This window comes from Schistocerca serialis, chromosome 4, assembly GCF_023864345.2.
Source record: "Schistocerca serialis cubense isolate TAMUIC-IGC-003099 chromosome 4, iqSchSeri2.2, whole genome shotgun sequence".
NCBI classification, from domain to species: domain Eukaryota; kingdom Metazoa; phylum Arthropoda; class Insecta; order Orthoptera; family Acrididae; genus Schistocerca; species Schistocerca serialis.
This window is the reverse complement of record NC_064641.1, coordinates 69,631,719-69,648,453: the sequence shown is the minus strand read 5'-3', so window position 1 is coordinate 69,648,453 and position 16,735 is coordinate 69,631,719. Positions and strand designations below refer to the sequence as shown.

The window sequence follows — 16,735 nt, the reverse complement described above, 5'->3', positions numbered from 1 at the left end:
TCACAGCTGAGGATCATTGTGTATTAATGTGTTTAAATGATCTTCATCAATCCTACGAAATTGGAGAGTCACTGATGTCAAAAGGATCCTCCTTAAAATAAGAAAACTATTTTCTAGCCATGTTCTTTTCTATGGCATTATCCCCATACACAGCACAAATGTTTCTGGCTATGTCCACTGCTGTCACCCCTCTACTGAACTCAGAGAGAAGAATGAGTCAGAAACATTCTGATTTCTTCACTTGGCATTCCATTTTCTAGCATCCAAAGCTCCACTCACTGTCCCAAATGACAGAAAGACAATATGTTAACTCAAACAGCAACAATGAATTATTAATAAAAAATGACAATTGATACGTAAACCCATAGCAACCAGAATACCAACATGCAAAACAAAAACGCAATAAACTTAAGCACCAACCTAATATTTATAATTAAAATAACACAGCAAATAACACAGCAAAAAGAAAAGCACAAAAACTGAAACTCAAGGAAAGGATTTGATGATTTTATGACTGGTCCAGAACTAACACACTGTCTCAAAGAAAATCGTGTACATCCACTAGAACAGACAACTACAGTATGTGATCACGATTTGGATACTTTTCCTGAAAATTAAAGAAAACAAAAAAATAATTTTTAACTCAAATATTGGCTAAAAAAGTTAAAACTACAATATTTTTGGTAAATGAACAATGGATATCTCAATGGATGTGACTAGAAAATTATCTACAACACCAAAATAATTAAATTAAATTATTGATGTAAATGAGCTTAGTAAAGAATCAAATGCTGAAGCTGCGGCTGCATCATTTTCAAGCTGAGAAATTATAGTTGTGTTTGTATTTGATGAAGATGTGTCCACAGGAAGTCTTGGAAAACAGATTATCTTACACCTCAAGATTAAACATTACAGAGTGTTACTATATGGGACAATATGTTCAAAAGCAGAACTGTACACATTTACTTAAAATCTCTACAGTTTTGTTGTACAAATGAAAAACTATCAGGCAGACTGCATGTCAATATAATTTGTAATTTTCATTTAACAGAATGCAATTTAATAAAATTAAACCACTGAACAAGGAGGGCTGTGGTTTTGAACTGCCTTAAATAATAATGTAGTAATTAGCTCCATAAATGAACATTTTCTTCATAATGGGTACCACAGCCATAAGTTTGTTGAATGAAGGCATCTTCCCTCTTCGGTTGTAATACTTCTTACACCTCTTCTCATTTAGTGAATTACTTTGTACATCTGATTCTATACTCTGTGTACAACTATGAAGTGCATGGCACAGGGTACATCCCACTGTACTAGTTATTATGGCTTTTTTTTTGTTTCATTCATATACGGAGCATGGGAAAAATGTTTAAATGCCTCTGTGCATGCTGTAGTTAATCTAATCTTATCCTCATGATCCTTATGAGAGCGATATGTTGGGGGGTTGTACTATCTTTCTACAGTCATCATTTAAAGCCGGTTCTTAAAACTTTGCTAATAGACTTTCTTGGGATAGTTTACGTGTGTCTCCAAGTGTCTGCTAATTCAATTCCTTCAGTATTTCTGTGACAGTTTCCCATGGATTAAACAAACCTGTGACCATTTGTGCTGCCCTTCTCTGTATACTGCCCTTCTCTGTATAATGTTAAATATCCTGTGCCAGTCCTATTTGGTATGGGCCCCACACACTTGAGCAGTATTCTAGGATGAGTCACACAAATGATTTTTAAGCTGTCTCCTTTGATACTGATTGTATTTCCCTAGTATTCTACTAATAAACGAGAGTCTGCTACCTGCTTGGCCAACAACTGAGCCCATGTGATCATTCCATTTCGTGTCCCCACAAGGTGTTACACCAAGATATTCATATTAGTTCATAGATTCCAACTGTGACTCACTAATATTATATTTATGTTTTGTTTTGTGAAGTGCACAGTTTTACATTTTTGAACATTTAAAGCAAGTTGCCAATCACTGCATCACTTTAAAATCTTATCAAAGTCTGGCTGAATATTTCTACAGTTTCGTTCAGGTTCAGGTTGTATTTTGTTGTAGGTAACTATATCATTTGCAAAAAATCTGAGGTTACTATTAATGTTGTCTGCAAGATCGTTAATGAATAATGTGAAAGGATGCAACATGTTTCCTTGGGGTACACCTGTAGTTACTTCTACATCTGTCAAGCACTCACTACCCAAGATAAAATGCTGTGTCCTCCCTGTCAAGAAATCATCAATCCAGTCACATATTTTGTCTGATACACCACATGGTCATACATTTGATAATAAGCATCAGTGTGATACCGAGTCAAATGCTTTTTGGAAATCAAGGAAAACTGCATCTATCTGACTGCCTTGATTCATGGCTTTTAGGATGTCATGTGATGAAAGATGTATGTTTTTGACATCAAAGCTGGTTGGCATGAAGGAGGTCATTCTGTTTGAGATACATCAATACGATTCAGTTCAGGCTATGTTCTAAGATTCAACAACAAATAGATGTCAAGGATATTGGTAGTTTCGTGGATCACTTCTGCTACCTTTCTCGTACACAGGTGTGATCTGTGCTTTCTTCCAACTACTGGGCACAGTTTTTGTTGCTTATTGTTAACAGGGGGGTTAACTCAGTTACAAACTGGGTACAGAACCTGATAGGAGTTCCATCAGGCCCTGAGGCTTTTCAGTTTTAACAATCTCAGCTGTTTCTTAACACAACTAACACTAATCTCTCTTTCACTCATGGATGGTCCCTCCCTCTATGAACTGTTCTAATGCATACATATCTATCCAGTGCATGGTCAAATATTCTTTTAAACTTGAACCATAGTTCATCTACAGGCTCCTGTCCTGAGCTAAGAGTTTCAAGTTCCTCATTAAGGTATGATACTATTGTTTCTCTGTCTAGTTTGCTGAACATATAAATCTTTCTGCTTGTTTTAGTTGTCCTTTGCATTTTGGTAGTCATTGTAGCTATAACTGCCTCTGGCCACTGATACCATTTTCAATGTGGACTTCCTCAAAGAGATCAAGTCTGTTTGTTCTCATTAGATCTAATGTATGTCCATCATGAGTGGAATTCTGAACTGTGTTTCAGGTAATTTTCTGAGAAGGCATTTAGTAACATTTCACAGCATGTCTCATCACGCCCACCACCAATGAAACTATCTAAACCAATTGTTGGAGGTTTAAAGTCTCCCCCAATGATTACAGTATCATTAGGGAACTTATGTACACATGAATTAGGGTTGTCTTTTAAGTTTTCAATTACATCAGGAGGAGAATCTGATGGTCAATAGATGGACCTTATTATAATTTTTTGCCCAATCCTATTACAATTTTTTGCCCAATCCTATTATAATTTTTTGCCCACCTTTGATACTGAGTCTCACCCAAAGAATCTAACAACTTCTATCTTTCAGTTTAAGAATCCATTTTTAGTGTTTACCCAGTGCAAGGTGCCATACACATGAAAATAACAGTAGCACAAACAATGTTAGCACATCATGTAAATTTTCTGTATTTTCTTGTGTAAGACACATCCCTCTGACAAACTTGGAAACAGCCTTTCAAACTGAAACAAGTGTTGTAACTGACAAGAGATATAATGAATACTGAAAATTGTCACCCTCTACCACCAATGAACAGAAGCAAAACCAACTAACATCTATGTTAAACTTAATAGACTGTAACAAACTAATCAAACACAATATTAACTCATAAAAGGACTTGTGTGAATGCTAGTAAATTTTCATTCATTTTGTGCACCTGTCAACTGCTCAACACTTCCACTACTCAGTGACTGGTCTCTAAAACAAAATTTCAGAAGAGCTAACTGAAATCTTTGAAGAAATATGGCATAGGTATTTAAAAAAATATTGTAAGCAAAACACCCACTCCAAACCAGAAATTCTAAAATACTGGTACAAACCAGTACTTAATAACAGAGAATTGTTATGCTCCTATACTATGATAGATCACATCACAGGAAAGAAGATAAAGACAAATACACAATCATGAAAAAGCACTGCAAATATGCAACAAAATGTAAGGCTAATGATGGATACATATTTAACTCTGAAAATAAATCTAAAGCCCTGCGGAAAGCCATAAAAAAGGTTACATTATCAAAAAAATCAGAGCATTCCAGTTTTTCCTGACACATGTCATACATACTTTGCCGATCTGTCTCAGAGACCAAGATTGCACATAATGTAAGCAAAGCAGAAACATTAACATTGAGACTACACAGCAAAATAACTGACAGTTTTAGATCAAGTTATATAACTCATAGACAAATAAGTGAAACAACAGCAGTAATTACTAAACTGAAGGTCACTATAACCTTCCAAATGTTGCCACTAAAAACTTAACAAAAATAATCAATGAAAGATTAACTGAGGTGTTTACCTAGAATGCTAAAAAATATCAATACTCAAACATGTTTATCAAGACAGTAAAATAGAATCACTGGATAAATTCCAGGCCATTTTGCCAGCCCCAAACAGCTTCTAATGGCATACTGTATGCACCAACAGATGAGTCAATATTCAAGACACAACAACCTACTTTGTCCTGCATACTATGTCTTCAGATCTAATGTCTCTAACATGAGGAAAGTAGAGAGCCTTATAGCAAAAGTATAAGATTAAAAGTGACTTTACTAGACCTATGGAAATTCTTTGATACAGGCTCTCCCAGTGTCCTAATCAGAAAAGTACGGTACTATGGAATAGAAGAGAATGCTTTCCTCCTGCTGCAGTCATTCCTGAGCAACAGTGAACATTTAGTATGTGTAAATAACCTAAAGCTATATTCTAACAATGGAAACTCCAGGCTGACATGTTCAAAAACCATATACCTTATTTGTTACAGAAGGTGTCCCAGAAGGCTTTGTTCTACAACTCTCTCTGCCTACGGTACAGTAAATGTGAACAATCTGTCCTACACATTGCCTAGTAATAGAGTACTAGACGCTGATGACAAAGCACCAATGGCTCAAAGTATCAAACCAACAGTTAAAACAGAATGGTGCGGTAGCAATAGCTACAAATAGGATGTACTACCTAGTTTCTGGCTAGAGGTTCTGACTGAGAATAATGAATTATTAAGGAATAAAGAGATGATTCATCGAAAGGCAGAATTGCTGCGGCGTTTACAGATACACGAACAAAAGGTACAGAGCTTTGCTTTGCTAGCTTTCACAATGAAATTCCTTTCTAAAGCTGTAGGACACACACACACACACACACACACACACACACACACACACACACACACGCGCTTATCTCACTAAATTGTGCTAATTCAACTGCCAGCTCTTTCCTAGTCCTCGTTGAGTGTACTGGGGTGAGGTGGGTGTGCAGAGTATGGTGGGGTGAGGGATGAAGAGAGGTGGGAGGCAGGGTGGGGATTGGTGTGTGTGTACGGGGGATTGGGGGGGGGGGGGGGGAGGTAGCGTCTAGCGGCTTATGGGAGAATAGGGAGCCGTCCATGGGCTAGCTAGGGGTGTATGTAGAAGGGAACAGGTGGTAGACGGCTGAACGCACGATTCACAGATTAGGGCATGAGATTGCACTGCACAACTAGCTGACATGTATTGGGTGGGTGTAATTCGAAAGGGATGGTGCGTACAAACACTCCCACCCCCACAAACACTCCCACCCCCACACCCACTCCCTCCCCCCCCCCCCCCCCTCTCTCTCTCTCTCTCTCTCTCTCTCTCTGGGGTGGGTGCTGGGGAAACAGTGAGTTACCTCAGCTTTAGGCCAGGGAGTTTACAGGAGCGAAGTATGTGCCGTAAGAACAGCTCCCATCTGCGCAGTTCAGAAAAATTGGTGGTGGTTGGGAAGATCCAGATGACACAGTTGGGGGCAGCAGCCACTGAAATCTTAAACGTTGTGTTCTGCTGCATGTTGTGCCACTGGGTGGTCCATGTTGTTTTGGGAACAGTTTGATGGTGGCCATTCATTCTGGTTGACAGCTGGCTGGTTGTCATACCAATGTAAACACTGTGCAGTGGTTGCAGCAGAGCTGGTATATAACATGGCTCCTTTCACAGGTGGCCCGGCCTCTGATGGGGTAGGATAAGCCTGTGATGGGATGGGAGTAGGAGATGCTGGGTCGGTGGATAGGGCAGATCTGGGTCTTCCACAATGGTATAACCCCTGTGGCAGGGCATTGGGATGAGAGTGGCATATGGGTGGACTAGGATGTTGTGGATGTTGGGTTTGCGGTGGAACACCACTTTCGGAGGGCATGGAAGTGTCTTGTGTAGGATGTCCCTCATTTCAGGGCATGACGATAGATAATCAAAGTCCTGATAAAGGACACGGTTCAGTTGTTCCAGTCTCAAGTGGTATTGGGTGACAAGGTGGCAGTTCTTTGTGGTTGGTTCTGGGGATGGATTTGAGGATCAGGTGTGTGTGGGGATATGGTATAGATCTGTTTTTGTATTAGGTTGGGGGCGGGGGGTGGTATTGCCTGTCTGCGTAGGCTTTTGTCTTTTGTGAGGTATTCAGCTTACTAGACTAGGGAGTTTTCATCACTGCAGATGGGTCTGCCACGGGTGACCAGGCTGCATAGGAGGGATTTTTTTGGTGTGGAAGAAGTGGCAGCTGTCAAAGTGCAGATACTTTTGATGACTGGTGGGTTTTGTGTAGACTGAGAGGCCAGGGAGGTTATAGGAGTGAAGGATATGCTGTGAGGATAGCTCCCATCTGTGCAGCTCAGAATGCTGGTGGTGGTTGGGAGGATCCAGATGGCATGGGTTGTGAAGCAGCCACTGAAATCTAGCATGATGAGGAATGAGAGTAAGGTTTCCTGGCCTTGGTTCCACATTATAAAGATGTCATCAATAAACCTGAACCAGACCAGGGGTTTGGGGTTTTGGGAGGCTAGGTATGTTCCTTCTAGGTGGGCCGTGAAGAGATTGGCATAGGAGTGTCCCATGCAGGTGCCCATGGCTGTGCCACGAATTTGTTTGTATACCTTCCCTTCAAAGGTGAAGTACGTATGGGTTAGGGTGTAGTTCGTTAGGTGTACGAGGAATGAAGTCATGGGTTTGGAGTCTGCTTGGGAGGGGTAGTATTCAATTGCGGCAAGGCCATGAGCCTCAGGGATGTTAGTGCATAAGGAGGTTGCATCTACAGTGATGAGTAGGGACCCAGGAGGTAAGGATGTGGGGATAGTGGAAAGCTGGTGCAGGAAGTGGTTGGTATTTTTAATGTGGTAGGCTAGGTTTTGGACAATTGGATGCAGATGTTCGTCAACAAGGGCCGAGATTCTTTCAGTGGGGCACTATAACCAGCCACAATGAGGCACCCAGGATTGTTAGTTTTGTGGATTTTGGGGAACATGTAGAAGGTGGGTGTGCAGGCTGTTGTTGGGGTGAGCAGGTAAATGGATTCTGAGGAGAGGTTCTGGGAAGGTCCTACAGATTTCAGCAGAGATTGAAGGCTATGTTGGACTTCTGGGATGGAGTCGCTTTGGCAGAGCTTGTAGGTGGAGGTGTCGGACAGCTGGCAGAGGTCCTCCTGTCCAATCCTAATACTGGACCCTGCCTGTCCCAATTCGTACCACCATCCAGCCGTGACCCTCCCACACTTCACCTAACTATCCCCCGGTCACCTTCTAGGATTTCCTAACTTCCAACCTGGCCACACCATCCTCCCTCAGGTCCCTCCCTAAGAACATCAGTCTTTCAGCAGAAGAAAGGACTGCCCTACACAACCTAAAAACGGATCCTCATCTGATCATTCTCCCGGCAGACAAAGGTTTCTACAACTGTTGTGATGAACCAGAGTGAGTAGGGGGGGAGGGCCTCCCCCAGCTGTCCAACACCTCTACCTACAAGCTCTGATAAAGTGACCCCATCCCAGACGTCCAACATAATCTCCAACCCTGCTAAAATCCTTAGGCTTTCCCAGAACCTCTCCCCTGAATCCATTTCCCTGCTCACCACTAGAACAGCCCACACAATCACTTTCTACACCCTCCCCAAAGTCCAACAACCTAAAAATCCTTGGCACCCCATTAGGGCTGGTTACAGTGTCCCCACCAAAAGAATCTCAGCCCTTGTTGATCAACATCTGCAACCAATGGTCCAAAACCTAGCCTATTAAAGATACCAACCACTTCCTGCACTAGCTCTCCACCATCTCCACACCCTTACCTTCCAGGTCTCTACTTGTCAGTTTAGATGAAAGCTACACATACACCAACATTGCTCATGGCCATGGCCTTGCCGCAACTGAACATTACCTCTCCAAACACCATGCCCAACACCATGCAGACTCAAAATCCCCCTTCATTCCCCATACAACTAACCAACTACATCCTAACCCATAACTACTTTGAAGGAAATGTATGCAAACAAATTCATGGCATAGCCATGGGCACCTGCATGGGACACTCCTATGCCAATCTCTTCATGGGCTACCTAGAGAAAACATTCCTAGCCTCCCAAAAAACCAGACTCCTGGTCTGGTTCAGGTTTATTGATGACATATTTTTAATGGGGACCCAAGACAGGGCCACCTTATCCTAATTCCTCCACAATCTCTAACACCATCTCCTCCATCCACTTCACTTGGTCCTCCTCCAACCATCATGCCACCTTCCTAGATGTTGATCTCCTCCTCTCAGATGGCTCCATCCACAGCTCAGTCCACATCAAACCCACCAATCATGGAAAGTATCTGCACTTTGACAGCTGCCACCAATTCCACACCTAAAAATCCCTCCCATACAGCCTGGCCAACTGTGGCAGACTCATCTGCAGTGATATGAACTCCTTCACCCAGTATGCTGAAGGCCTCACAAAGGTCTTCGGAGACAGGCAATAACCACCATATCTGGCACAAAAACAGATCTCCCGTGCCATATACTCACACGCATCTGATCCTCACATCCATCCCAAGAACAAATGAGAAAGAAGTATCCCACTTTCACCCAACACCACCCAGGACTGGAACGACTGAACCACGTCGTTCATCAGGGTTTTGATTATCTATCATCATGCCCTGAAATGCCACCCAATATGTGTCAGCTAGTTGTGTGTTGCAGTCTCACGACCTAATCTGTGAAATCGCATGCGCAGCTGACTGCCACCTGCCCCCTCTATGTGCACCCCTAGCGAATCCACAGACAGCTCCCCACTCTCCCTTGAGCCACTAGATGCTTCTCCCCCAACCCCCTCGCTGCCTCCCGCCTCTCTCTATCCCTCACCTCACCCCACCCCACCCCACCCTGCACCCCATCACACCCTATTACACTCACTGTGGGCCAAAAAAGAGCTGGCAGTTGGATACGATGTAGGGAGACAAGTGCGCGTGTGTGTGTGTGTGTGTGTGTGTGTGTGTGTGTGTGTGTGTGTGTGTGTGTGTGTGTTTTGCTTGTTTCTCCTACACCTTGAAAAAGGAATTTCATTCTGAAAGCTAGCAAAGCAAAGCTCTTTACCTTTTGTTCATGAATCTGTCAACAGTGCTGCATTTCTACCTTTTGGTGAGTTGTCTCTTTATTCTTAAATAATTTGTTAGTTTCAGGCTAAAGTATTACATCTAAACAGTGTAACGGAAAATTTAAAATTTCATTCTTACACTACCATAGCAGGGTTGGAACAGAGTAAGATGTTAGTGCTGCCTTTTGGAGCATGCAGGGTTTTGGTGGGGACAGACAATGATAGGTGCTGAATCAGAAGGCTGTGCTGAGGAAAATGGGGGAGGGGGATGCAAAAGGGAGAGGAGAGAAGTGGAAAGGACTATGCAGGTGCATTGGCAGGATAAAACGCATGTGTAAGGCTGGAGTGAGAGCAGGGAAGGGGATAGGGAGGCGAAGGATAGGGACTAGTGAAGGGCAAGGCCAGGGAGATTATGGGAATGAAGGGTATGTTGTAGGGAGAGCTCCCTCCTGTGCAATTAAGAAAAGATGATGATGGTGGGAAGAATCAAGATGCCACAGACTGTGAAGCAGTCACTGAAGTCGAGCACATCATGTTGGACAGCATGCTCACAACTAGGTTGTCCAGCTCTTCTCTCTTGGCCACAGATTTGCAGTGGCCATCATCATGAATAGACAGCTTGTTAGTGGTCAAGCCAACATAAAATGGAGCACAGTGGTTGCAGCTAAGTTGATAGATCACAAGACTACTTTCATATGTTGTCCTGCCTCATGTGGGGTGGGAGATATCTGTGACAGGACTGTAGTAGTTGGCAGTGGGAGGATGGGGCTGATCTTGTATCTAAGCCTATTGAAAGGTGAGAGCCATGCGGCACAGGGTTGGGAGCAGGGGTGAATAGGGACAGACAATATTATTGTTTAGGTTGGGTGGGAGGCACAACAGCACTATGGGAGGAGTGAGGAGTATAGTAGGGAGGATACTTCTAATTTCAGAACACAACAAGAGGTAGCCAGATCCCTGGCAGAGAACATGATTCAGTTGCTCAGTCCTGGGTGGTATAGAATCGAAAGAGGAAAGCTCCTTTATTGGCACAGAAAGCTATGTGGGGGATGATAGTTGACAGGGAAGGCAAGGAACAGGAGATCTCCTTCATAATATCTAGCAGTCTTTTTTCAATTTGCTTGTCTGGCACTCAACATCTCCTCTCTATGGTGAATAGCAATTTAATGCTTTCAAATTGTGTTTATTCCATTCTGGATTTTCCATTGTTTGATTTTACCTCATAAGTTTTCTACTGCTGTAGAAACAAAGGTCTCCTGATACAGAGTGAATACCCACACTTTTACTGAACATTAACAAACAGTAGAATACTAAAATTTCAATATTTATTAGTTTAAAATCACCCACTACTTCCAAAATAAATACTTTGCACATTATACTGACCATTCTAATACCATAGTTGAGGAAGGGGCCTTTGACTGAAACATTTTAAAAATTTAACAATGGAATATCCAGGATTGAATAATGACAATATTATGAAAAGGATAGATTGTTACTCACCATATAGCAGAGATGTTGAGTCGTAGTCAGGCACAACAAAAAAGACTGCTAAACACGTAAGCTTTCAGCCAGAAGTAGTTCTCCTGAAATAGACAACATACGTGCACACACACACACACACACACACACACACACACACACACACTGACACAAACGCACCTCACACATACATGACCACTATCTTTGGCTGCTGACCAGACTGTATAAAGACTTCATAAAAATGAGACTTAAGACGTTATAAAAATTTCATATTCATATCTTGAAGTTCCTCTTCTTTGAACAGAGCATCAAAATAACACCTTTTAGAAATTTCTGGTGAAAGACATTCTTCCTCACTGCAGAAGCAATTTTTCAAAGAAAAAAAACATTAATTCAACATTTGTACAGCATTAATCACTCATTAACAGGACATCTTTTGTTATTTCTGTAATGATAATTCCTTTAAGAGCAAATATGGCAAGATAAGTTTCAGTGTACTGTTACTTCCACAACTAGAAACCCTACAATTATCACTCAGTATTTGAAAATGTGCCAATGACAACACATTTATAATTGTGACAATTTTTGCTGCCATGTTTAAATGTGCATTATTTCTAACCATTTCAGAAACCAAAGCAAAAGAATAGAAAATAAAGTGACAACAATTTCACAGATATGTATCTGTTAATTTGCTTCCAACTGGTAAACAGCCTTTTTTAACTCAATTTCATTACTTTGAGCTGTTGTTTTCTTTAAAATTGCTTCAAATTTAACACTAAAGTACTAAAATAAAACGAGAGGGAACAGTAATTCCCACAAAAGTAACTATTTTCACAACTTACTATTTGTAAACTGGCCATAAATATATTTCATTGAAGAGAAACTAACCTTTAAATGAGAGGCTTGTGTGAATGCCATTCCACATGTCTTACAGCTGAATGGCTTTTCACTCATGTGGATACGTAAATGCTGGACAATATGACCTTTCAACTCTTTTCCACAGATGTCACAACGGAAAGCACGGATTCCACTGTGGATACAAGCAACATGTTTCATGAGACTATCACGCCGAACAAATGATTTACCACAAATTTCACATGTCTGATCACGTGTCCCATCGTGTCGTTTCAGATGCATACTGAGATTCTTTTGGGAGGCAAATTGCCTTGGGCAACGTGTGCAATGGTATGGTTTATCACCTGTATGGGTTATGGTATGTTGCAGCAGCTGGCCCCCACGAGCAAAGCGGCGTGGACACTGTGGACAGGCATATGGTCGCTCACCAGTGTGTGTACGCAGATGCAGCCTTAAGCGTTCCTTGATGGGAAATGTCCGTCCACAGTGGTGGCAAGTAAATGGTTCAGGATATGTATGTTTGGCCACAATATGGTTCTTCAAACCACCACCCTGTGCAAACCGTGCACCACAGTCTGCACACTCATAAGGTCTCTCTCCTGTGTGAGTTCTCAAATGCTTTGTTAAATCACCTGCTGCTGCGAAGTTCTTTCTGCAATACTGGCATTTGTGATTCTTGTTACGTTTCTTGCCTTTTTCTTTCTTCATGTTCATCTTAATCAATTTACCCATGACAATTCAAAATCTTAAACTGCATAAAAATTATAACAAGCAACTGCTGGCAGAGTGTCTTGTATTATGGCTTACAGAGAAGATTATGCAGTAATCAAGCAAAATGTCACAAAAAGAATGCAGATTGCCAGTTTAATGCTATTCTCAGTTTTTCAGTGTGGCAATAGAATAAAAATTTTCCTCTCAGATTATTTTTAGGAACAATATGGCTACTTGTGCCTGTGCAGCTTGTCACATTTTATTGCTCTGGTGGGTATTGAATATACAATTGTAACTTTTACAACACACACATCGACTGCCAAGCAGGAAGTACAAGAATAGTACGCTATGCGTGCAGTTTTGTACCTGTAGATATAACTGACACATTTAAAGCACTTGTCTGATATCACTGAAATTCTTAATTTCTAAACTCATTGGTGTTTGGTACTGGCACATTTGGTTTAGCTTTACACCTCTAAGGAGGAGATGATATGGCATAAAAATAGCAAAAGCTTTGTATAAATAACATTTAAAAGTAAAAATTCAGTACAGAATTAAAATAAACTGTGTTCTTTGGCTAATATGACAAGCATCTGTTCTTCAAAATTGTAAATTACAAACAAGTAAATTACAACATAGTTAATCTGATACATTCAACATGACTAGTTTCTTAAAGTATGATACAAAATAAGGCACTAGATAAATCTTTCTAAAATGTGAGCTATGCTACATTTGGCAAGATAATGGTATCAGTAAACTTCATTTCTACATTATTAAATTAAACCAGTTGCCCCATAACTATAAGTAGTTCTGCCTTGGCACCTTCTCTTTCTTAAGTAACATTTTTGGCTCATTCTTCACACCTCAGGTGTTTTATGCAGAAACAATCTATAAACAGCACCTGTAACAAACCACCAAGCATCAGAAGAAAATAAGAATGTATATAATGTGTTGCATATTAACAGATGAACTATAAATCAGTCTGTTATTAGACATAAACACTACTGCACAATGATCAATTTTTGCTTAACTCATTTCATCTTTCCACAATGAAATTTTCACTCTGCAGCAGAGTGTGCACCGATATGAAATTTCCTGAAGCATTAAAACTGTGTGCTGGACCGAGACTTGAACTTTAGACCTTTGCCTTTCACAGGCAAGCGCTCTACCAACTGAGCTACCCAAGCACGACTCGCAATCTGTCCTCACAGTTTCAGTTCTTCCAGTACCTCGGCTCCTACCTTCTGAATTCACAGAGGCTCTTCTGCAAACCTAGCAGAACTAGCCCTCCTGAAAGAAAGGATACTGCAGAAACATGGCCTAGCCACATCTGGGAGGATGTTTCCAGGATGAAATTTTCACTCTGCAGCAGAGTGTGCACTGATATGAAACTTCTTGATGGATTAAAACTGTGTGCCAGACCTGGACTCGAACTCAGGTCCTTTGCCTTTTGCGGCTTGGAAGGTAGGAAACAAGGTACTGGCAGAATTGAAGCTGTGAGGACAGGTCATGAGACGTGATTGGGTAGCTTAAATGGTAGAGCACTTGCCCACAAAAGGCAAAGGTCCTGTGTTCAAGTCTCAGTCTGGCACACAGTTTTAATCTGCCAGGAAGTTTCATTTCATCTTTCTTATAAGACTACTGATACTACAAAAATATGAAATACAACTTGAATGATAGTAGAACTGCCTTGTAAAACAGAACAACTAAAATATTATTCTATTTGTTACAATATTCCATTAAAGAGATACAAACAAAAGTGTAGTAATGTAGTGAATGAAGCAAAAGGAGGAAAATAGAAAGCATTTGAAACTGATGACCAGCTTATGTAGCTGAGGTAACTATGTTAGTGCAGTGGTGTTTGATTCGAGGTTGGTGGTCCTAGCTTACCACCAATATAAGAGTGGGAAAGAGAGGAGCATATGTAGCACAAAGTACCTCACCACTAGACTAGGATCCTCCAAATACTTGGGTTAAATCCCATACCTCCCTTAGTATATATACACTGTGTCCCAAAAAACTCCAACTTTAGGAACAAGTTCCTTACAACAAAATAAGAAGAAAGCATCTAGTAAACAATGGCTCTAAAGCACGTACCTTAAGAGACATGGGCACTTCTTTATCTTCAATACTATGAAACAAATCTCGTTTACTGGAAGCTCTTTGCTTTTCATATTTTGGGTGAAGGTAGTATAGATTTAAAAAAAATAGTACACATGATCTTTAAAATGCATACCTTACAAGCTATGAGCACTTTGTCGGTATAAGAGATGTACTTTACACTAGTAAAGGCGATCAAGTGCTCATAGCCCTTAAGGTATGCAGTTAAGGTCCCATGTTTCCTAGACATTTCTTACTTATGTGCAGCCCCACTGCAGAAGATCATTGGTGGTAAGCCTTGTCTATATGAAGATGGTATCTGTTTTTTCGGACATATCTGAAAAAACAGATATAATCTTATAGAGATAAGGCTTACTGGCCAATGATCTTCTTCAGTGTGGATGCACTCAGATTGCCCGAACTCTTACGGGAATCAGTAGATTGACTGCCGCGAGTAATGAGTATGGTGGACAGGGGCACTAGAAATGTAGCGAGTGGACAGAAAGTTGGAAAGTGTGGGTCTCATGGGGAGCATGCCAGAGATAAGTCCCTGCAGCCACACTGTCCTCTGTGTCCTCGGTGGCTCAGTCGGGTAGAGCGTTTGCCATTTAAGCAGGAGGTCCTGGGTTTGAGTCCCGTTGATATTTATCAATGCCTGTAAACAGCTAAAGGTCTGATTTCATTGTAATTTCATTCTTCAGGAGCTGCAAGATCACCAATGGTATCTGTACAGACACCAGCTTCATATACAATAGAGGTTCCCTCCCATATATGAACTGTTCTACTAGGTACATACCTATTCAGTGTGGGGTCAACTATTCTTTTAAACTTGAGTCAAGAGTTCCTCTCCATGCTCCTGACCTGTGCTGAAAGTTTCGAGTTTCTCACTGAGATATGATACTACTGATGTCTTATCAAGTTTACTGATCACATATATCTTTCTGCTTGTTTTAGTTGTTCTACCATCTGAGCTACCCAAGCACGACTCACTCCCGTCCTCACAGCTTCAGTTCTGCCAGTATCTCGTCTCCTATCTTCCAAACTTCACAGAAGCTCTCCTGCGAACCTTGCAGAACTAGCACTCCTGGAAGAAAGGATATAGTGGAGACATGGCTTAGCCACAGCCTGGGGGATTCTTTCTTCCAGGAGTGCTAGTTCTGCAAGGTTCACAGGAGAGCTTCTGTGAAGTTTGGAAGATAGGAGACGAGATACTGGCAGAACTGAAGATGTGAGGATAGGGAGTGAGTCGTGCTTGGGTAACTCAGATGGTAGAGCACTTGCCCGTGAAAGGCAAAGGTCCCGAGTTTGAGTCTCGGTCCGGCACACAGTTTTAATCTGCCAGGAAGTTTCATATCAGCGCACACTCCGCTGCAGAGTGAAAATCTCATTCTGGAAACATCCCCCAGGCTGTGGCTAAGCCATGTCTCCGCTATATCCTTTCTTCCAGGAGTGCTAGTTCTGCAAGGTTTGCAGGAGAGCTTCTGTGAAGTTTGGAAGGTAGGATACGAGATATTGGCAGAATTGAAGCTGTGAGGACAGGTCGTGAGTCGTGCTTGGGTAGGTCAGATGGTAGAGCACTTGCCCGCGAAAGGCAAAGGTCCCTAGTTCGAGTCTCGGTCCGGCACACAGTTTTAATCTGCCAGGAAGTTTAGTAATTATTGTTGCCACAACCTCATCATGGTCACTGATACCAATGTCGATATGGACATCCTCAAAGACATTAGGTCCATTTGTTGCCATTAAATTCAATATATGTCCTTCATGAGTGGGGTTCCTAACTATTAGTTCAACACAGTTTTTAAGAAGGCATTTTACAAATTTTCACAAGATGTCTTATCACGGATACCACTAACAAAACTGTAATGTTTCCAATCAACTGTTGGATGAGTAAAGTCTCCACCAATGATTACATTATGACTGGAGAACTTATGTACAAGTGAACTGAGGTTTTCTCTCAAGTTTTTAGTTACATCAGAAAATAAGTAAGGTATGCGATAAAAGGATCTAATCATCATTTTGTGCCACCTGTGATACTGAGTCTGGCCCACACAATCTCACATGCAGCTTCAATTTCGACCTTAGTGGATCTGAGTTTCTCGTCTACTGCAAGAAATACACCACCTCCATTTCC

At 41.4% G+C, this 16,735-nt stretch overlaps 1 protein-coding gene across 3 annotated transcripts in view; it reads right to left on the bottom strand.

Moving 5' to 3' along the window:
* The window catches only part of LOC126473628 (zinc finger protein OZF-like), a 58,560-nt gene that overhangs the window by 18,042 nt on the left and 23,783 nt on the right, over positions 1-16,735 (bottom strand). For 2 of the 3 annotated variants that reach the window (XM_050100803.1, XM_050100804.1), the window contains exon 2: positions 11,827-13,405. In XM_050100803.1, coding sequence (XP_049956760.1) covers positions 11,827-12,525 — 699 coding nt within the window. In that variant the 5' untranslated portion in view covers positions 12,526-13,405. Of the gene's footprint in view, positions 1-11,826; positions 13,406-16,735 lie in introns of those variants that run through there. The other variant, XM_050100805.1, reaches the window with a different exon arrangement.